Source organism: Amborella trichopoda, chromosome 9 (genome assembly GCF_054954075.1).
Source record: "Amborella trichopoda isolate Santa Cruz 75 chromosome 9, AtrichopodaSantaCruz75HAP2 v2.0, whole genome shotgun sequence".
Lineage (NCBI taxonomy): Eukaryota > Viridiplantae > Streptophyta > Magnoliopsida > Amborellales > Amborellaceae > Amborella > Amborella trichopoda.
The window spans coordinates 18830342-18853831 of NC_142344.1; the positions used below are offsets into that span (position 1 = coordinate 18830342).

Here is a 23490-nt window from a genome sequence, read left to right on the forward strand (position 1 = left end):
GTCCCAGGTCAGTTGTGCCATCCACTGGTTCCAGGTCACCAGTGTTGTCCACATGCCGGTCCTCAAGTTAATTGTCCCATCAATACTACCGGTTCCCAAGGCATCAGCAGTGACAATCCCGGCAGGTCCAATTGGGTGTTTTTTGACAGACACACGCACACTGAGAGGTTGTCTCAGAGTCCAAAGTTAGACGCAGGAAAGAAGAAAATGTCAGATGAAAAGTGGAGCTGTAATTCTGCAAACGGCCATTTAATCAGCTTCGCATCCAAACATTCAGTGTTCCAATACTGAGAGAGAGAGAGGGAGAGAGAATGCATTTGGAATCAGCAAAGCACAAGATAGATGGTCCACGAATAAGAATGTTCAATTAAGTTGGGGAAGGTGGTATAATTCGAGAACAAAAAGCATGATGCTCCCTCAAGTAATTTTCATTATGGGAGTGCCTTTTGCAAACAAACTTGTCTCCCGAGAAATTTGCAATATGGGGGTGTGACTCTTGCATAGCCACCCAATAAAAGGAAAAGAATAAAAGAGTTACATGCAAAAACAACGCCTATCACATTTCCTCTCAGCTATTCATGCCAAAAATCTTCATGACTTTCAAAATCCATGATACGAGAGTGTGTTCAGTGAGAGCCACCCAGAAGGGCACGGCTGACAATACCAGTGGCTTCAATGTAGCGGTCCACACATCTAGAAATGCAACTGCTTTCGCTCCCGCTTAGGCTTGAACCAGGCTTTGTGACGCACTTTGCAAAGCACTTGCTTCCTACAGTCTGAAGGAGTTCTCATTAAACAAGAGAATGCACCAATGCAAGGTTGATTTTGCCAACATAAATATGATTTGACCAGACAAAAAATTACAGAACTGGAAATGGAAGACGATGTTCCCACATAATCAGCACTAAAGTGAGCACCAAAATTACAACATTTCAACAACATATTCCAAACATGAAATCAGACACTGGTTGAAACTTCCTAGCCATGCATGTGCCTCAAGTTGTGGGGTTTGCGTTATAATGTGTGTGTGTGTGTGTGTGTGTGTGTGAGAGAGAGAGAGAGAGAGAGAGCATGAAGCAGATGAAAAGAAAACTCCATTACATCTCCAATAAGGGATGCATTTGGTAAGACCACCGATTTGCTTGCTGCCTGGCAAATGCATCTTCCCTCATTTATCAGAAGCAACACTCGCAAATAGAAATCTAGTTCCAGGTACATGAGCAAGGTAACAAAAATACCTGAGGAGAGAAATCATTAGAAGTAAATATATCGAGAAAAGATCCCAGATATGGGAAGAAGAGGGAAGAAACAGCAAATGCTCAAGGGCATAGAAGGAATCGCAAAGGGAAATGGAACATTTCAATAGAGGTAATAAATTTGCTATGAATAAATTTTGCTGTGAATATTGCAATTTAGATTTCAAAAGATGTGGCACGGAAACTCTTAGTTGCAGAAACTCTTTGCTAGTGAATGCACAAGCTGGAAACTTGAACAATTATGAAATTGATGAGCTGCTAAACATAACAAGGTTAATCAATACCAATATCTCAGGGCGATTCTGGGGTAATAGAGAAGTGAAAAAGGAGATGGTAGGCCAACTTGGATTTTGACTCTCTTGTTGACTTCTAAATATAAGATTATGACCATAATCACAAGCCAAATATGACATCTTGAATTCCCTCTGTGCATCATTGGCAGGGAAGCATATAAGACAGGAACTCCACTAGCCCTTGAAATTTGCCAAGTATTTTCAGTTTGCTCCAGAGTACTTGGGTTTTGTAAAAAAATGGCTATACCAGCAAAGGAACCGGGGGTGAGATCCTCCTGTGATTGCACATTTTTGCAGGTACTTGTGAATCTTGACTAACCTAAATAATTGCGCATTTAGTGACATTCAAAACAAAAAAAATACAAGAAAGAGTTTAGAAAAGATATCCTTGTTGAAATGCTGCAGGATTTTGCTATTTGAACGCTACAGGGCCAGAAATGTAATGTGTGAAAGTTCAAAATCCATACATGAAGACATGGTGCAAAGGATGGATATAATGAGAGGATTCAGATCAAAATTTCATCAACACCTTAGATTGCAATGGACACTTCATGCTCTCTCCTTCAATTGTTCCAACTAAATGTGTGAACTATACCACTCCTTTGTACATTCATATATAGTCTTCCTAACTGAAAATGCCAAGCATTCATCTGATATGGCTTCATGCCATGAGTGAAGGAGAAAGTGGATTGTAAGGAAACAAAACTATGATTAAGATCAATCATACATAGTTGTAATTTCTTTTAAACTGATTTCATTCTTAAACCGAATAATATTTCATATCAAATACATACAACTGGGAAGAGTAAACAATCAACAATCAACAATCAACTTTAAACAGGTTGAGAGCCAGTCGATTGCCCAATCCAACCACACCAGTAATTTATAAGGCATACTGGACAGCCACTATGTTTAATGGTACCCGATATTTGTAATCTATCCACTAAATGAGCTCCCAGAAAACCAAATGCATGCTCCCCAGACATAAAATTCCCAAATAGACTAAAGATATTTCAATCATACTCTCATAGCTTTCAGACTCAGAAGAAATTACAGGATCATGCCCTCTGGCGAAAACAGCAGAAAAATCCAATATAGTGAAGCAAATTAGCATACCAACTACCACTACGGGTTTTGATGTATAATTTCACCTTGCAAACTTTCCTACAGCTACAGCTACTTCAGAAGAAACTTAAGAAAAACATCATACTCAAATCCGTCTGTTCCAGGCAAATTGAATAATAAGGGGAGCTGCTAAATTCAAGTGGAACAAAACCAAGGAGCAGTTGTTCAACCAAAAGCAAGAAACAAGCTGGTTATGTGAACCCAAATTAGGTATTCCACAAATTCTTCAAATAAAGAACATGGAGGAGTGCATAAATTCCTTAATATTTTTATCAACAATATTTTCATTAATGATCATGGTACTTTACATTAACCCCTACTATTGGATGACATATCACCAAGAAAAACCAGATTTGTTGGCAAAGTTACCCACATCCAGTAGCTTTTATATTGGAAGCCCATAGAGACGTCCAACTGGAATGCGAAATTGTCTTTTTTTCCTTTTTTTCCCTCATGGAATGAGATCATTGACAATAGAAATAAACCTTGAAAATCATGTGGAGAATCAAGACCAGATTATAGAGTTCTAGGGCTTTGGAGTGGCGCCAAGCTAAGATAAACTCTTTTTACCATATTAAAGCGCATAAAAGTCTCATGGTGATGATCGTTGCCTATAATCAATCACCTATATATGGAGCACAACAATTCCCATCAAATGCATGGGATGATTGCTTTATATTGGTCTCAAATATTCCACCCATCAAATGAGTGGAATGATTGTTGTATATTAATCTTAAATATTCCATTAACCATCAATAATTCAAAGACCCAGAACTTTTCATGATAATTAATCATCCCAAACCTTTTGTCCTAAAGGTTTTCTCATGAACTATAATCAGAGAACAAGGAGAGGAATAATGTGCTGAATCCCCTCCAAATCATTCCCAATACAAACCATATAATTTTCATCCAACAACAAAGGCAACATGAAGAAACGAGAAGAATAAAAACAGCCATAGAATTCAGGACATAGACTGAATAAATCATAACATGCTTAAGGTGCCTAATTCAAATCAAATAGAGCCTTATGTGGCTCTTAAATGCAAAGGGAATCATGCAGGTAAAAGAAAGCCTTTAGACTTAGTAATGTATATATCCCCTGAGAACAAAGGAATTTCCCAAATTGAGAGGAAAAATGTGGCTTTTCTAGTTATGATCAAAGAAGGAATGATGATCCATTCCAACTTATTCGAGTTGATATCCCCCATTTTCTGATAACCCATCATAGATTCCAGAGAAGAAACCAGAAAAGTTGTGCACTGGAAACACGCGAAACAAGAGATGTACACAAGAAAGGTAGAGAGATAAGGGGTGATGCTATGGGGAGAAGAGAAACAGAAAACAAGAGGAATTGGCGACGAAGGGAGACAAACAGAAGGAAAAGGATAACAATAAGGCTGAAAGTCAATGTTCAGGAGCTATGACCCAAAATTCCATATTCGAATGTCCTTGTTAACTAACCTAAGGGTGGCAAAAGGACCTGCTGGAAAAAAATAAAGTTCTCATCCAGAAGGCCAGCAAAGAGCCAAAGTCACAGATTCACATATGGAGCACCAAGTAACATTGAGTGTACCAACCTTGAAAAGAAAGAACCCCCAACAAAGAATGTCAGACAACAATATCAAGCCAACCAGAAGATGATTTAGACCGCTTCTTGAAGGAATAACTTTCCACCGAGATGTCAGTTTGGGTGATCCAAAGCACCTATCGAAGATCACTTAGAAATAAGGCTCTTATCTCCAAGGGATTTTTGTCAATAGCGTTTTGAGCTTCAAATCCTGGTTGAAAGACTGCTAGGAAAATCAGTGAGAAATTTTATGTTCCTTAGTCTGTTAGATTTCTTTCTTCCATTTTTGTTAGTCTGTTAGATTTCTTTCTTCCATTTTTGAGTCCTAGAAACCCTAGGGTAGGGAACAACGGCAATCTTCTAGAAAGACCAATCTTCGTCAATAGCGTTTTGAGCTTCAAATCCTGGTTGAAAGCCTGCTAGGAAAATCAGTGAAAAATTTTATGTTCCTTAGTCTGTCAGATTTCTTTCTTCCATTTTTGTTAGTCTGTTAGATTTCTTTCTTCCATTTTTGAGTCCTAGAAACCCTAGGGTAGGGAACAACAGCAATCTTCTTGAAAGACCAATCTTCTAGAAGATTGTGGGCTCCAATTATTACTAAGTCAAAAAAAGCAAAAGAAAACTATTTCTTTCCTTATTTTGCAAGTTAGTTTCATAATTTTCTGCAACTCTAGCGAGGTTATTTTCATGTTTTGTTAGGGTCCAGTCTCCTAAAACTGTGAAGGAAGTAGCTGCCTGATTTGAAAGAATCTAGAAGCTCAAGAAGTTTAGGAAAGTAGAGATTCTTAGTCCTAAATTAAGTCGAACAAAGTGAAACCCATGAATCCCTATGGCCAAATCAAATCGAGTAATAAAAATCGGGTTTTCAATTGCGGTGACAACCACCATTAGAGGAAAGGTTCTTCACCTCTTTTTTCCGAGGGAGTGATTCTACAAATCTAGCTTTGGTTTGGGAGAGTCTCCCCAAAGGTTAGAGCCGAGCCGCTCATCATCTTTTGGTAGGGAGATTCCCCAAAAACTCAGTTTGTGGCTTAAAGAGGTTTTCCCCACCATGCTTGAAGTCCTTCTAATTTCCCTCTAGTATGGGACTTCCTTCCAAAACTATCCAGGTACTTATCGAAGTTCTCGACCCTTCTTCCATCCCTTCCTCACTCTACATGGAGGTCGAGGGTGGCATCACCTCCTTCGCCCCACCACCTTCACCGGGTAGACCACAGCACAGGCGCAACTATGGACCACAACCAATGGACTGTGGTCTCATGAGGTCGCAAGCCTTTGCCGCATCGCGACCATCCCAATCTTGTGGCCCCAAGGGAAACATCTAACCCTACTCAGGTGGACCACCCTTCTCCTGCTTACCTCACTTCAAACCTTCACATTAACACCATTTCCCTCCCACCATCAACGGCTACGTGTCACCCTACCCTTGCCCTCACACAACTGCCTCCTAACAATCAACCGCCTTCCTCCCGTGGGCCAGCTGGCTCTCAGGCAGTTGACCACCCACCCACTCTCTTTGTAGCCCCACCACGTGACCCCCCCATCTTCTCTTCACCATGTTTCCCCTTCTTTAACTCCTCATCGACATGTCATCCCCCCGATGGAGACCCATCTCCTGCAACCGCCACTTTGCTACACCGGCACGTCATCCGAGGCTACCCATCTTTCCCCCTCTCCATTTTGCAACATCCCAATCATCTGCTCACTTGAATCTCCCCTCGATGAAGTGGGCCAACCAGCACTGCAACTCTCCTCCTTTCCCTCCACTTTGCCTCAAGTGCCTTCTCCCACCCTCTCCCCTATTCAGCTAACCCCTTCTCCACCTCCTCCTCCTTCCTTCTCCGCCACTCCCCAACCTTTCCCCCCTAGCATTCCAACCTCTTTCCTTCATCCCCAACAGCCCAAGCCCCTCTAAGCCTCACTCCTCTACTATCTCGTCAGAGACCCTCCCTCTTTGCCCATCGCACCTCCTTCGCAACTGCAACCTCGACCACACCCTTCAGGCAGACTCCTCCCATTCAGTGCAACCACCGTATTCTACTCCACGCCCCAGTTGCAACCAACTGCAAACGACTATCTACGGGACTTGTTGTCCCACTTTTGCCTCCAGTTTAACATCGCCGCCGCTCAAGTCTTGCACACTGAGAATACAAAGCCGACTTCCCTGATCACAGAGGCACCTTCCTCACGCCAAGAGCCTAAGACCTCTCCCCCTCTTGATAGGCCTCGCGCTCTCCTCTCTCTTGCTCCCCCCCCCCCCCCCCCTTAAAAAACTCCCCCCACCTTCATTTCCCTTCCCGCCTTTCCTTGGGGTTCCTATCCCCTTCCACCCTTCTCGAACTATTATCCATTCCCTAACCCTAACCAATACCCAGTACCCCCCTTCCGGCTGCTCTTACCCCCCACCCCACCCCAATCCCCACAGTTCCTCTCTTCTCCCTTCTCCCCTCCCAATCCTCCCCTTCTCTACTTCTGGCTTCAATACCCACCCCCAACTCATCCTCCATCTCGCCTCTGCTTCACGTTTGTCAGTGGACTCCGACTTTGTTACTAAGTCTGATCATGCCCAGGGCAATGTTAATCAAGTGATGTGAGTGACGGGTTTCAAATTCGAAGGCCCTAAAGAAGCCCTTCAAGACTTTTTAAGAGTGAATCCTCTCCCTCATCTCAAAGTCACTCGAAGAGGTAATCGTGAACTCTCAAACCTAGTCTTTGGAATCAATTACGACCATTCGGCCAATCCTAAGTCGTCAGCTCACCCCCTCTCTTCATCCCTGGGAGGTTCTCCCCCAAGACGATCATCCAGACGAGCTCTTACCCCCCTTTCCCCTTTATCATGTTAATACTTTCCTCGAATGTGCGTGGGCTCGGTAACCCCACCAAGCCCAGTGCCATCCAAGATACCTCCACCCTTCGTGCATCGGCTCTCCTAGCCCTCATGAAGACTAAACTTTCAGCCCCCCCTCTTTTTCAAGTACAGCAAGTATGGGGCCGCAGGCCTTGCCAATCGGTTGCTCTGCTGGCATCAGGGGCCTCGAGAGGAATTAGGGTTATTTGGGACCCCTCTACCTATTCCGTCATCAATTCCCACTCAGCCATTCACTCCATCACAATTGTTCTTTCCAGAATCTCAGATGGCTTCTAGTGGAGTTCTCGGCCATCTATGGTCCAAACTCCGATGCCCTCAAGGAACAACTTTGGGAGGAGCTAGACCTTGTTGCCACCTTTTCCCCACTAGTTTGGTGTCTAGTAGGTGACTTTAATGTCACCAGATTCTCTTTTGAAAGAAATTCCCGATCCAGGGTTACCGCCGTTATGTCCCGCTTCTTGAATTTCATAGCTCGAAACCACCTCATCGACATCCCCCTCTAAGGGGCCCAATACACCTGGTCCAACCACTCCTCTGTTCCCTCACTCTCTAAGCTGGATCGATTCCCCTCAGCCCCAAATGCGACACAGCCTTATACTCCTACATACTCAACTACCCGTAGGGCCCAAAACCTTTTTGGTTCAAGTTGACATGGCTCGAGAAATCCGACATCTAACAACTCATTTCTTTTTGGTGGCACTCCTACCCCATAGTCTCTAGTAGGGCTGGGTACCAATTCCAGATAAAGCTCCAACTTCTTAAGGCTTCCCTTAAAAAATGGAGTAAAACCTTGCCCAACAATCTTCAAGCCCAAAAAAGCCCTACTCTTCTAGGCATCCAATATTGGAACCAGTTAGAGGAACTTAAACCTCTCACGATAGGTGAAAGAACCCTCAGATCCAACCCGAAACTTGAGTACCTCTCTCTCCTCAAGAAAGAGAAAATCTTTTGGTACCAAAGGTCAAGGGTAAAGTGGCTCGAGTTTGGCGATCTGAACACTTCATTCTTCCATAACATCGTAAATTGCAGAAGGCGGGACAAAAGAGCCATTCCCGAATTTTCTCAAAGGCTCTTCTCAGCTCCCCTTGACTCAAAACCCATAATGGGAGATCTTTCCTTTTTGACCCTCCCTTCTGTGAGGGCCGAATGGCTAGAGTGACCATTCTCTAAAGAGGAAATACTCAAAGCTATCCAAGACCTTGGCAAAGATAGGGCCACGAGCCCGGATGGCTTCCCAAACACCATTTTCAGCACCTTTTGGAGCTCGTTTCGACAGGATATCCTTGCGTTCTTTTAGGAATTCTGCAACATGGAGATAGAGCACAAGGCCCTTAATGCCACATTCATTACTCTTGTCCCAAAGAAAGACGGACCTAAGGAAATCAAGGACATCTACCCGATAAGCCTCATAAACAGTTCTTACAAAATTTTGTCCCAGGTGCTCACCTCTCGCCTTAGAGAAGTCATCAAACTAGTGCTCTCCCCACAGCAGGGTGCATTTGTGAAAGACCGACAAATCCTAGATGGGCCATTGATGGCTCACGAATGCATTCACTCGACGCCTCTTTCCAAAAAAACGGGGCATAATTGTTAAGCTTGATTGGGAAAAGGCCTACGACCATGTCAACTGGCTGGTCCTCGACAAAACCCTTCACCGAATGGGCTTTGGACAGCAGTGGAGATGGGTCATGGGCTGCATATCCAGCCCTTATTTCTCAGTCATGACCAACGGAACCCCTAGGGGCTTTTCTCCCTCATCCCCTATGCCAGGGTGCCCCCCTCTCCCGTTTCCTCTTCACCATAGTGGCCGAAGTGTTTAGCCACTCCATTACCATTCTCTTTAGTGCAGGCCTAATCCAAGGATTTAAGCGTATAACTCATGACCCCACCATCATACACTTAGAATATGTTGCCGACACCTTGATATTTTGCAATGCATCCTCTCAAAAAACAAACACCCTCTTCCTTTTCCTTAAGTGCTTTGAGTGGGCCACCAGCTGCAAGGTTAACAAGCGTAAATCGAAGATGATAAAGGTAGTTGATCCCAAATCAATTCAATCTTTTGCCGAGAGTTGGGGCTGTAGCACTGATATCCTTCCCTCAACATACCTCGATCTCTCGCTTTGCATTGGCAAACCTAAGCTCAGCTCTTGGGCACACATCATCGAGCAAAGGCTTGCTGCTTGGAAAGGTCGATTCCTCTCCCCAGCCGGTAGCTACTCTAATTAAAGCTACTCTATCTGGCATCTCCATATATCAAATGTCCCTTTTCAAGAAACCGGCAGCAGTCTTAACCCGCCTGAACCCCCTTATGAAGAACTTTCTCTAGGAAAGGAAAGGAGAGAAGCGCAGAATTCATATGTTCACCTCGCCATCTTGGCGAATTCGACATTCAAAAGCTCAAAGTTAACAACACTGCCCTGTTGGGCAAGTGATGGTGGCGCCATGCAACCCAATCCAACCACATTCGGCAGCAGGTACTGCTGCAACCAGTCCACTTCCTGGCTGCCTTCTTGCAGAGCAAACAGCAGAGCTTTGGGTGTGGCACACTCTTCTTAACACCCTCAATGTGTTCAAACAGAACACCCATCGGGCTGGTACTTGTAACAAATTCTGGTTGGATCCGTGGTTAGGACCCTCTCCCCCTTATGAATCTTTTCCCCTCCCTTTTCCTGTCAACCCTTAATTGGCAGGAAATTGTTGCTGAACTCTTCGACATCCAAGGATCGAACAGAGTGTGGTGTCCTATCTTTAGGAGGCATCCTTCAGACAATGAAGGTCAAGAATTCCTTGAACTCTCAGCACTCCTGGAGACCACCTTCATCCCCCTCCAGGGCAAGGATAGACTCATTTGGTGCCCATCACCCTCTGGCCTGTTTTCGGTGTCCTCCTTTTACCAAAAGCTTATCCAACCCCCCCACTTTTCCCTTGTACCCCAGATCTGTTACTGTCAAGGGTTAGTTTCTCTTGCTGCCCCTAAGATTCAATTTTTCAATTGGATTTCCCTCCACCAAAGGTTCCTCACTGCAGACCGATTATAGAGGAGAGGCCTAGCGTTACCCAACCGGTGCATTATCTGTTTCGATGCCAAGGAAACCAACAATCATTTATACATCCACTGTCCTGTCCCCTCCCTTCTCTAGAGTCTCCTACTCTGCCTATTCCATTGGCAATGGGTTACCCGCAATCTATCCCCTGGCTTTTTCCTCTCTTCACCCTTACCCTTTGCCTAAACCAGGTATTCTCCTCTCGACAACAGATGTTTTGTTTGATAAGATCAAATATCTGGTTATCTTTTTGGCTTCTATCCATAAGCTCCTCAAGGGAATCCGCCAAGAATGGCTACCCCTTCTACACCTATTTCGGCCCAGGGTCCTCGTGCCTCTCGCTAGAATCCTCTTGACCCGGTGCCATCAAGCGGAATTTTGATGGTTGCTCCCTAGGCAACCCCAGGCCGGCTGGCCAGCATTGGTGGTCTTTTGAGGAACTACGAAGGTCAAATCCTGCTTTCCTACTCCAAACCTATTGGACACTTCGATTCCCAATCGGCTAAAGCCCTTACACTACTTGAAGGCCTAAGACTCTTTGACCACAGTTGATCCTATACCCTCATTAATGTAATTAGATGGGCCCCTCTGCCTCCACCCCCTATCCCTGGTCTCTAGCACATATCTTCGAAGAAATTGCCCACCTCCGATCAGGTCTCTCAGTATCTTGGAGACACATTTAGAGTGAATGTAGTTCACATGCAGATTCACTCGCCAGTGACTGCGCATTTTTTTGCAGTCTCAGTCAACATTTCAGATTGGTAGAGTGTTCCGTTACCTCTCCTTTTAGACCCCACGAGATTTTGTACAGAGCTCCCTTATGGGGATCCTAATTTTTTGGATGTATAGAGCCCCTGATCATTCGGGTGGAGTTTTGGTAAATTTTTGTACCCTTTTCCATATTCAATGCAAAGTTAACATTCTAAAAAAAAATACAAAAAGAAATTAGTCCTAAACTCACCACATTCCCTTCAAATCCATAAATCCCCCTTCCTGGACATGCAATTTTCCAACCCCCTTGTACCCTCTAAACCTAATCCTAACTATTGTCCATCATATCTATCCTTCCCTATAGTCCTACCCTATCTAGACCCAAGGTTATCAAATGCAGGACACGGACCCAATGAGCTAGGGAGGTCATGCGATGCACCTCGATAGGGCCGTAATGCAAGCACATCACTTACAATGCGGTCAATAATTCGAAAAGAAAAAAAAAAACTGAAGAAAAAATTCGTAAATATTATGACAATACAAAACATAATATGAACATGTGATTTATGTGATAATGAACATTTAAATTCAATATTTGTCCCTAATATATATGATGTTTGAATGGCTAAGTATCAAAGACATTTCCGTCTCCATTCTCTAATATAATTAACAAGTAAAATAAACTGATCCAATCCCATAAAAAAACACGCATTATACCAACCAAGCATTTGAAACACTTAGCAACTAAGTACATATAGGAGTCCAAAGTACTTCAAAAGTACATCCAAAAGCCAAAAATTCATTACAATGAAATTAAAAAGATAACTACGCTCAATTAGCCTCCAAGAAATATCCATCTGCAACTCTTATGTCTCCCAAATTCGGAGTCCAGCCATCATCATCTCATTTGTGTTAACATCCCACATGCACATACGCATCTTCCACCTCAGTCTCAATGCATCAGCCTCCTCCTCCATCTCAAGAACTGATGCAAATGTGGACCCAACTCTCTTCCTTTTGAGTCTAGTTTTAGGCTTAAGATATTTGTCATCCCTTGAAGCGTGTTTGACATTTAGCCAATTCCAATTATGTACCCTCAAATCAACCACCTGGTCTGAATGCGAATCTAGAGTCCACTAACTTGTGCCATCAGGATCATCCAAGACTATAATGCATGTGCTTCTAGTACCATTCTATAAGCATTCATTGTTTTAGACATGTAACAGTTTCTTTTGGTCTAGCATATTCCTTCTTTTCTTATGGAGAGATGGTATAAAGAAAGGAAACACGGGAAAAAAAAGGGGCCACTTAACAAATGTGCAGTAGATTTCTAAAATCTAGATTCCAGAATTACCAAGCATAAAGAGACTCACATGCTCCAATTGTGCTCGCAAGCCGAAGAACTATAGTTAAGAATCAATACTCAAATGATGAGACATTGTCGATTTGGTGTCTCACTCCCATAAGATGTGCACCAGTCAGGTACATATTAATAATTTAAGGGTGAGATTTGTATAAGGTGCCCACCTTACACTACACAAGTAAGGCATACCTGTAAATTTTGTTGGAAGACGCAGTTCGGGTGTATGATAGCTTGAAAATCTATTTTCAACCCTAATTAGTGATTCAAAAAGCGGACTGCCCAGCTCGTAGGCGGTCCGAAAGGCCTAGGCACATCGCCAAGGCCTACGCGGCCAATTTGGGCAGTCAATCCTTGGGCGGTACGGAACCCACCTAGGCGGCCCCGCCCAGGGGTGGAAAAAAATTTGTGAGGGCATTTACTTCATTTTTTTTTGTTTTTAGGGCCCAAAAATTAGGGTTTTAGATTCATTTGAAACCTAAACCTTGTTTAAGCCAAATTTAGAGAGAGAAAACCACCAAAAAACTAGATTGTGGTGAATTTTTTAAGATCGAAGGGTTACTCAAAGTTAACCAAAATTGATCAAAACATCACCCATTGATATTATATTTATTTTTTGATGTTTTGCAAAGTTATTAGGGGGTGTTTTAGAAGATTTTGAGTATTTAGAAACATCTTTGAGATGGAAGTTTGAAGATTGAGCAATCAAACTCAAAGTAAGTGATTTTTTTATTGCTTTAGTAATTTGCATTATTTTTTAGATGTCTTCTTCGGGATCTAATAAGAGTGGTGATCCCGGTTGGAAATATGGCTATAACCCAGATCCTAATGATAAAAATTGCATAAGATACAATTTTGTGAAAAGGATACAAAAGGGGGTATAAACTGGTTCAAGAAACATCTTGCCGGCATCAGGGGGGATGTTGCCCCATGTAAAAAGACTCCTGATGCTGTTAAAGAGGAAATAAAGAATTTTATGAACTTGGTGAAAATGAAAAAAAATGAGAGATTTGCCTCTATAGCAGAGATTAGGCATGGGGTTCGAGTCAATTTTGATGATGATGATAGTGATGAGGAAAGGATTGAGGAGGGATGTCAAGAGGTTGAGCAATCCATTATTAGGGGAACGGGGAAGGGAGTTGTAATTGCTTCTAGTTCTGGTTCTGGGAGTAAGAAGCCTCCGGTTATAGGCCTTATGGATAGTTTCTTACCTCAGCCTGACCCTAAGATTGCAGGAGAGAAAACAAAAAAACAAACCATAATAGAAAATAGAATCAAGAAGGAAGAGAGAGATAGAGCTGCGTATTATTTGGTTACATGGTTTTATGAGGAGGGCATTCCTTTCAATACCGCTCGCTTGAGTAGTTTTTATGCTGCAGTAAAGGTAATTGGCCAATTTGGCCCTGGATGAAACCCCAACCCCATATGAGCTTTCAAAGCCTTTTTTAAAAAAGGCAGTGAGTGCCACGAAGGAAGCTGTAGAACTTAAGAAAGATGCATGGGCTCAATATAGGTTTTCTCTTATGACTGATGCTTGGAGTGATAGGAAGAGAAGAAATCAAATGAATTTGCTTGTGAATTGTCCAGTAGGGACTGTTTTTTTGAGGTTTATTGATGCCTCTGATCATATTCATGATGCCCATTACATATTTCAAGTGATAGAGAAGGGAATCAAGGAGGTTGGGGAGCATCTTGTTGTACAGGTTGTCACAGACAATATTGCTCCTAATGTTGCTGCATCTAATTTGTTGTGCGTAGCTTATCCTATAATGTTTTGGACACCATGGGCAGCACATTGTATAGACCTCATGCTTGAGGCTCTTGGCGGTGTAATCAAGATATCAGGTGCAGTGAAGAAGGCCAAGTATGCTACGAATTTCATTTATAGCCACCATATCACCCTCAGCATGATGCATACCTTTACAAAGAAGAAAGAGATTATGAGGCCTAGGGTCACGAGATTTGTGACCTGGTACTTATGCCTAGCTAGCATACATTCGAGGAGAGTTCAGTTGAGGCAAATGTTTACCTCGAATGAGTGAAGAGCATGCAAGTGGTCTAAGGCTCAGGTTGGGAAGAAGGTGAGAAATATTATACTTTCTAAGGCTTTTTGGCGAGGGGTGAATGGTGCTCTTAAGGTATTTTTTCTTATTATCAAAGTCCTTCGCATGGTTGATAGTGACAAGCCTTCTATGGGCTACATATATGATGCTATGGAGAAATGCAAAAGAGAGATAGCCCAAAATTTCAATAATGAAGAAACCCACTACAAGCCTATTTGGGAGATTATTGATGAGAAGTGGGATTGGCAACTACATCGCCCATTGCATGCAGCTGGTTATTATTTGAACCCAGCTTTTTTTTATATTGACAATGATATACAAACAAATGAATGGATTTAATGAGTGTATAGAGGTACTAGTCCTTGATCCTGATATGCAGGATATTATATGCGTTGATGAGCTGATAAATTACAAGTGCGTATTAAAGTCTTTTCGGAGTCTAACGACGATGAGGCAAAAGACCAAAATTAATCCAGGTCTTAAATATTATTATATTAATAATATTATTAAGTTCATCTTCATCAAGCTCAACTGTTCAAGTAATCAAGTATTTCTATTATTTATTTGTGACTTTTTTTATTTCTTTGCAGCCCATTGGTGGAGCCAACATGGACGTAGTTCTCCAAATTTACAAAAGTTGGTCATTCAGATCTTAAATCTAACGACTTCTTCATCCGGTTGTGAGCGCAATTGGAGTACTTTTGAAGGGGTAAGGCCATAAGCGTAATTTGGAGTACTTTTGAAGGGGTAAGGCCATAAGGGTAATTTGTATAATTTTATAAATAATACATGAACTATAGATATTAGCTTTTAATTAGTTCACTTTCATTTTATTTTGTTAGGTTCATACAAAGAAAATGAACAGGCTTGCATCAAAGAAGCTCAATGACCTTGTCTACGTCAAGTACAATCGATTCTTAAAGGACAGATTTGCTAAGAGAGATATAGACCCCATCAGATCAAAAAATATGGACAATGCTATAGAGTGGTTAGTTGATGATGATGAGGTTGAGAGGCATGAAGGATTGACATGGGACATGGTCATGGATGCTTTAGGGACATCAGCTGACCCTCCTAGAGCCACTAGAGCTTCTGCACAGAGAACAAGGGTGGAGAAAGAACAAGCAGATTAACAAGAGACGGAGGAAGATGAGTCGCAATATCTCGAGGAGGGTGACGACTCCGTCAACTCCGATGAATGTGATGCCAATGCAGGTGACCCAAGATTTTCTGATGATGAATGAATGTTGATTGTTGAATAATTATTAAATTTTGTTACTTTGAAGTATGAACTTTGATTAAAGCATTGTGTATTGAACATTTGAACTATTGAAGATTCTTTTGAGTCTTCAAGTATTACTTTCATAGTTTTATAATTTGGTTGGTTAGAATATTTTAAGTTTTAATTGGATATGGATTATGGAGTATGAACATACTTATGGATTATGGTTATGCTTATCGAATGTATGCTAAATGCTAATATGTAGTATGATTTGAATATAACTGATAGTCTGATACTCAAATAATTGCATAATCCTTATTTGGATTCAACTGGGCCGCCCAGGTTCTGGGCGCCCGCCTAGGAGCTGGGCGGCCTGGGCCCCCCAATCTGTCTAGGACCCGCCTAGCACTTTTTGAAACACTGACCCTAATTATGAAATTTAAAATTTCAAGAACTATGCAGATCAAGCAGATCTATAAACACTTTAAAATCTTGAAAATAGACCGTCCAAATAACTTGTTACAAGATGCACTATTTTTAATACTTGAATTTCTTTTTTTTTTTTTTTTATATGCATACATCTCGTGGTCAAGATGATCAATCGGAAGGTTTTCCAACTTTGGAACAATTTTTTCTATTGGATTCTTTAGGTGCCCCTTATTTCCTTAGTACCATAATTTAATACAAGTAAAATAAAGGAAAGAAAAAGTTACTTTTAGAATCTTTGTAATTTAAATTTTGCATTGTCATATTTTCATGAAATTTTTGGCCACCTAGTTGTGTGGTAACTGAATTACGGAGTAATTTTCTCATCCCAAGTCCCATAATTTCACACTAAATTTGATCAAATTCATCTTGTATACTTTTATCGACCAATGTCTCAAGAACATCTAAGAAGCTTCCATTGAAGTATGACCTAATCCAATTGTTAGGTGGATTCAAAACGTATCCAGTTTCATGGAGGGGCTGCCAAAGCTGTCGACCCCATCTTCTATCTACCATCTTTTCTTTAGCATTCCATAAGAACCAACTTGACCTCTTCCTTCATCGAATCATTGCCTCATGTATGTAGCCTGCAGCGGGCTGCACTAAATCACGAACTAACCGTAACGCTTTAACCAAAGGACAATAACTATCCAATGTAAAGTGAATTGCAACCCCAAAAAGATGTATTTAACAGAATTTGCTCAAACTTTCTCCATTTGGATACTTTAACCACTTATTTTTAGCCCAACTTTCAAAGGTGAACATGCCCCTTAAAGGATCTTTATGCTTGCTTATAATTTCTAGTCTCACATTCTCTCTCTTATTTGTGAACTCCATTATCATTCTTAGAATTAATGTATGGTTCTAGATGAAACCAATGATTCCTTTAGCTTTGTCAATTGCTCACAAGCGGGTCGAAACAATTTACTACACGAGGAGTTTGAAACATAAGCTTTCTCTTCATTGTCTATAGATGGCTAGTTGCTGAATAATTGGAAACATTGTTGGTAACAACTTGTACACCATGTTCTTCCCCGCTTGACCACTAGGCCATGCCGTCGAAACGATATAGAGAACAAAAACACCTTTTTCGCACACCCCGGGTGGGGGGCAACCTCATCAATAATCTAACATGACAAGTCATATGTATCATGTGAACGCCAAAATGCATCAACATATTTCAAGGAAGGAGTCCCTAGGTGATGAGAAAGGCGGCGAGAAATTAAATTTTCCTTCATATCAATCCTAAAACACACAATTCAGCAAGCAATGGATGAAAGAAAAGATCCCATTAATGGGGAGGAAGAGTTCTCCCACATTGTCGTTAAAAGTTCAAGCCCAAAAAACATAAGCTCCCACTAGGGCATTCCAAAAACTGGTTTATACAAGCCAAACTTAAAAAAAAAAGCAACAGAAAAATAAATAAATATTTAAATATATCAACCATTTTCCTGTAGCTCATTCTTCTCTCCTAGATTTCCTAGATTTAGGACTTCACGTGACTACACCCCCTCTCTCACGCCTACTCTCACCTTAGCTCCAAAGTTTTAAGAAACAGCTCCTAATAACCTAATATTCCCACTTGAATTCTACCTAAAAAGGAAGCAAGCTAACCAAAGGGAAGAAATCAATGCCATTCCCAACCCGTCCTTTCCTAAATTTGTGAAAAGCCCCCACTTTAAACGAAAGCAAAGCATACTAACTAAATCAAGAAAGGTCTCATGCTTAACATAAAGAAAGAGGATTATTGTAAATTACTACCCATGCCCACAATAAACAAAATTCCCTGTTCTAACCCTATGCTACAATTCCTAAAAAAATCAACCCCGTAACAAATAAAAAGTCTACCTACATCTCTGAAATTCAAATTAAAAAAAAATAAAATTTTTGAATTGGTCATCTCATGATCTGCATCATCCTCCCCTAGTTGGAGAAGACTTGACCTCAAGTTTTGAACAATTTCTAAAACAGCTTTTTCTTTAGGAAAATTTACATTTGTACCATATAAAAATATAGTACTTACTAACTAATCCAAAAATATGGGGTATTTACACAGAGGTTCTGCCAAACAACCCCCCCCCCCCCCCCTCTGGGGATTTTTTTTCATTTTCCAACTTTGGCCTCGGTCCAATGTCTCCAAATTGGACAGCCATTTAATTTTTTTTTTATTTTTTGATATTCATAGGGCAGAAGACGTCAAAAAAATCAAACCGCCCCATTTGTAGGGCAGTCCGATATCTAAAACATTGGACCGCCCTATACTTATACTATGATATATTCCAATGTTTGAAACGTTGGACCGCTCAACACGGCGAAATTTGGCTTTTCCAAGAAGTTCAATGTTTGGAACATCCGACTCTGCCCATGGATGTTATATTTTTCATGGATGGAGACATTTTAAAGTCGAGCCAAGTGCACCAATTTGCTTGCAAACCCAAAAGAGTGCTTGTCATTTTTTATGTGATGGAAACTCTTACAGAGACATTAAATATTTGATTGAGGAAAGAATCCAAACATTTGATTCTTGTTAGGCTCAAAGCAACAAGAACTCCATGTGTTTCAAATTGGTTGCCGAACTACTGAACTATGTAACATCACAAAAATTACATCCAAGGCCGCTTGAAAAAGAAAAAATATGTAGAGTCGAGCGGTCCAATGTTTCAAACATCAGACATCATAGTGTAAGTGTGGGGCAATCCGATGTTTTAAATTTCGGATTGCCCTAGAAATGGAGCAATTTGACTTTTTTGACCTCAGACTGTCTTATGAATGTCAAAAAATATAAAAATAAAATAAAAGGCAATTCGATATTTGAAACATCAGACTGGGGGCAAAGTTGAAAAAAATAGAAAAAAAATGGGGAGCAAAACCTCTGCGTAATACCCCATATTTTGGGAACAGTCTGTAATTACTATATTTTTTTATATGGTATGGACTCAATTTTTCCTTTTCTGTAATTAATGGTGAAGTCCTACAGCTCCACAAGGCCGTTCTTCGTGAGGCATAAGTCTAAACACCTTGAGCACGTTTTTGCCAGTTGCCCATTTAGCATATATGGTGGATAATGTGATGCTGACTTAGAGATCAAAGTCAAATTCCTTCATTGAAGAACATCACTTCACCCCAAGAGGTTTGGCTTGTTCTTAAGAAGCTTTGTCCCAAGTGTGGTCTCTCACCATCCTCTTTCTAGCAGAACTGAACAGCTACAGTCAACAAAGATATGTCCAGCAGATAAGCAAGCAGAAATTGCAGTGGTCGTGGTCCCCAATAAGCTTTCAAGAAATGAGGTTGATTTTTGGTGGAGACTCCCAATCTACGACTTGCTGATATCAGGAACCATTTGACGGAAATGTAGCTTTTACATGGTTGGCCTTGGAGGGAGTTCCATAAAATTCAAGGAAGTCATCTTCATTACATGAATCTAAATCTCTTTGCTCATATCTTTCTGTATCATAACATTGATCACATGATTCCTCCCTGTCCACGCCCCTAGGCTGGTTACATCACCTTGAGGCGGCTGTCAGCTGCCCAACCCTTCATGAAATTCACACTCCCATCAATGTTGTCATGCATCAAACCCAACTAGATGATAGCGCACATCATCAGCAAAATCATCAAACCCAACTCGATGATAGTGCACATCATCAGTAGAATTGCACAGATTCTAACCCTAACTCAAATCAACTTCATAGAAACCCTCACGAATTGGATTCAACTCCAAGGACCCTCTTTGCTCTAGGCACACCCTTACTAATCTTGCTCATGCAATAGTTCTAAATGAACATCGCTCAAGTTGTTGAGGCGCTTATTCAATAGGTTCGTCTCAACATTGCTATGACCACAACCTCCACAACTAGCCATCGTGTCCATTGATTGCCTTGGAACCATGCTCTAATATCAAATTGATGAGAAAGGAGGGGCGATAAATTAAACATGTGCTCTTTTCATTCCTAGAACACAACTCAACAAGCAAAGGAAAACTCTCATTAATGGAAAAAAGGAGTTCACTCACTCATCATCATCATCATCATCATCCAAGCTTTATCCCAATTATTTGGGTCGGCTCCATGAATTTTGTTTCTTCATTCTTCTCTATCAAAGGTCATGCCCTCAGTAATACCAGAAGTCACCATATCTTTTCTCACTACTTCTATCCATGTCCTTTTGGGCCTTCTCCTTGTCTTTTTAGAGCCTTCGACTTGAACCAAATCATACCTCCTAATCAGTGTTGTATTAGGCCTACAATGCACATGTCCAGTCCACCTAACTTTACTTTCCCTCATCTTATTGCCTATTGAAGTCACACCTAAGTTCCCTCATATGTATTCATTTCGAATTCTAAACTTTCTTATATTATACTCATCCATCTCAACATCCTCATCTTAGCTATGCTCATTCTATGGATATGTTGTTTCTTGACAGCCCAACACTTCCGTCCCCATAAAGCATGGTTGGTCTTATAGCCGTCCTATACTTCCCTTTCAGTCTCAATGGTACATACGGTGATCATATAAAACTTTAGATGCACATCTCCACTTACCCCATCCAGCTCTAATTTTATACGCAACATCTTCTCCTGGAATAATCGACCCCTAGATATCAGACATCCACTCTTCCATTTTCAAGGTCGACTCTTCCATTTTCAAGGCAAAAAAATATAAGCTCCCAATAGGACGTTTAAGTCTTCTTTTTTTTAAGAAATGTCGACATTTGTATTGCTGTAAGAGTGAGAGTACAAGTTTGGGTTATAGTCCGAGAGTGCCCACTAGACAGAACGCTTGGTAAAAAGAATAGGTCAAGAGACCCTAAACAAAGTGGGGTTATAAGCTTTGCCCCCTTACAAAATATACAGTGAGTTTACAAAAAAAAAACAAAGGCTCCAAAAGGTTGCCCATTCCCTGAGAAGTGTTCTCCTAGCAATGTACTCGGTGGCCCAATGCAAAAGAGGTAGGGGCCTAGCCTTCATCATGGGCCTTGGCTCCATCCTTCGCAAGCAAATCCACGAGCTCGTTTGACGTCCTCAAGGTATTCGTCCAAAAGACGAGTATATCCCTGCAAAGGTGTACAATCTCATCATAAAGAGGTGCAAGATACCATGCCCAAGTAATGATGTTTCGAGCATCCCCCTCGACTATTAGGTTTAGTCCCCAAGCACGATCAAAACTTTGCAGGTCTTTGAGGAGGGCCAATGATTCGACATACTGGGAGTCTTGGATGCCAAGGTATTCAAAGTAGGTGAAGAGGATGTTGTGTTGGTGATCCCTAAAGACACCACCTGCACCTGCATGGCCAGGGTTTCCCAAATAGCACCCATCGAAATTTAGTTTGATTGCTCCTTGAGGGGGGGGGGAGGTTTCCAGACGCTTAATATTTCCTTTTTCCTAGGCCTGTGCAGAAGAATATTTTGCCATTGACTTAGGAAGGAATTCGATGGGATACCCTTGAAAAGGCGGTGATTTGACGCCCAGAAGGTTATTAAGGATGTAACCTTATGAAAGTGAAATGGGACCAGGCAGACCTGTCCCTGAAAAATTATGGCGTTCCTTTCTTTCCAGAGTATCCATATGGTTGCTGCCATTGTCGCCTTCCATAGGATTTTGCCTGCTTTATGGCATGTGAGGCGTAATTCGAGGCTAGCAGGTCTTTGACCGTTGGTAGTGTTACCCAAAGGGTGCCAAACAGTTGCAGCAAGAGGCTTCAAAGGTCATGTGCAAGATTAAAATAGATGAGACAGTGGTTATTGGATTCCTCCTCGTACAAACACATGATGCACCTGTTGGGAATTGGGATTCCTTTCTTTTGTAGGTGATCGACAGTGAGTGCCTTGTGGGAGCCGACTATCCAATTGAATGTTTGTACCTTGGGAGGTGCGATAGTCTGCCAAACCTGAGAGAGGACCGATATGGGATTAAGAGGGAAAGTAGGCGGGTGAGTTTCTTATAGAAGGAGGTCACTATAAAATCCCCTGAAGGGATGAGGGACCATACCAACTGATCCCTACCTTGGACAAGGATAAAAGTACGGTGCAGGAGTGCCGAGAGTGAGAGAAATTCGTTTGTTTCCTCCTCAGAGAGGTTTCTTCTGAATGAGGGTTGCCACACTCTTCAACCTCCCTCCGGTATCAACTCCTCCTCTATAGTAGTGTCTCTATTCACTGCTATAGAGTAAAGAGAAGGATAACAGTCCCTCAATGGTGTATGACCTAGCCAGAGGTCTGACCAGAAGCGCACTCTTGTACCTTCTCTTGGGTGAAACCTGGTGAATTTTTTGAAGAAAGCGAGGGAGGAGGTAAAGGATCTCCATGCTCCTGATGCATTGGACCATGGTCTTCTCGTTGGCACACTTCTGGGATGTTTTACTTATTCCGTAGTACATGGGCCCAGAGAGTATCCGTTTGGGTGGCCAAACGCCACCACCATTTACCTAGGAGGGTCAAGTTTTGTTTTCTCAATACTCTGATCCCCAACCCCCCCAGGTGTTTGGGTAGACAGACCTTGTCCCAGGAAATAAGATGAAACTTAGTTTTGTCTGCCTGTCCTGACCAAAGAGTTCCTCATGAGTTGGTCAAGGCGGTTGGCCACTGAAGTTGGTATTTGAAAAAGAGACATAAGGTACACAAGTGCATTAGCAAGAGTAGCTTTGATTAGGGTGGTTCTTCCCGCTTGGATAGACATCACCCTTTCCACCCAGCCAAGCGTTTATCTACCTTGTCGATGACATGGGACGAGAGTCTCTTTTTTGGTTTTCCTAGTCCCAGAGGTAGGCCCATGTAGGTAGTTGGGAGATAGTCCACTCTGCATTTCCAAGAGGGTATGAGCTCTCTGATTCGATTGTTGTTTATAGCTATACCCATCATTTTTTATTTCTCCATATTGACCTTAAAACCAGTTGCCAGTTGGAAACATTTGAGATAGAGCCTCAGGTTTTCCACTTCTTGTGAATAAGCATCAAGGAAAACTAATGTAATGTCTACATACTACAGATGCGACACGGTAGGCCCCCGGCTTGATGTTTTAAAACCTGTGAGAAGACCTGCATGGTAAAGACGACCTAGGGAACGTCTAAAAACCTCAGTTGAGATAGCAAAGAGGAAAGGGGACAGGGGATCCCCTTGCCGTAGACCCCTCAATGAGGGAAAGTAACTTTTGGGAGTTCCATTGATGAGAATCGAAAAGAAAGGGTGAGAATAGCAACCTCTCATCCACTTTTTCCACCAATCACGGAAGCCCATTCTTGCCATTTTCGCGTCCAAGACCGACCAGTTAACATGGTTGTATGCTTTCTCCCCATCACTCTTAAAGATAAGACCCGGCATTTTGGCCAAGTGCCTCAAGTGAAGGCATTCGTGGGCAATCAGCGCTCCATCTAGGATTTGTCTATTTTTAATGCAAGCCGACTGAGAAGATGAAATGATTGAAGGAAGGACCTGTTGTAGTCTTGAGGCCAAGACCTTGGCCAAGATCTTATAGGAGGAGTTGAGCAAACTTATGG

At 41.9% G+C, this 23490-nt stretch overlaps 1 protein-coding gene across 1 annotated transcript in view; it reads right to left on the reverse strand.

The window, feature by feature from the left end:
- Positions 1–341: 341 nt before the first annotated feature.
- TIM13 (translocase of the inner mitochondrial membrane 13) overlaps positions 342–23490 on the reverse strand; it is a 38663-nt gene continuing 15514 nt past the window's right edge. The window contains exon 2 of the mRNA XM_011625885.3: positions 342–776. Within this exon, the coding sequence (XP_011624187.1) occupies positions 627–776 (150 nt within the window). The 3' untranslated portion in view covers positions 342–626. The remainder of the gene's footprint in view (positions 777–23490) is intronic.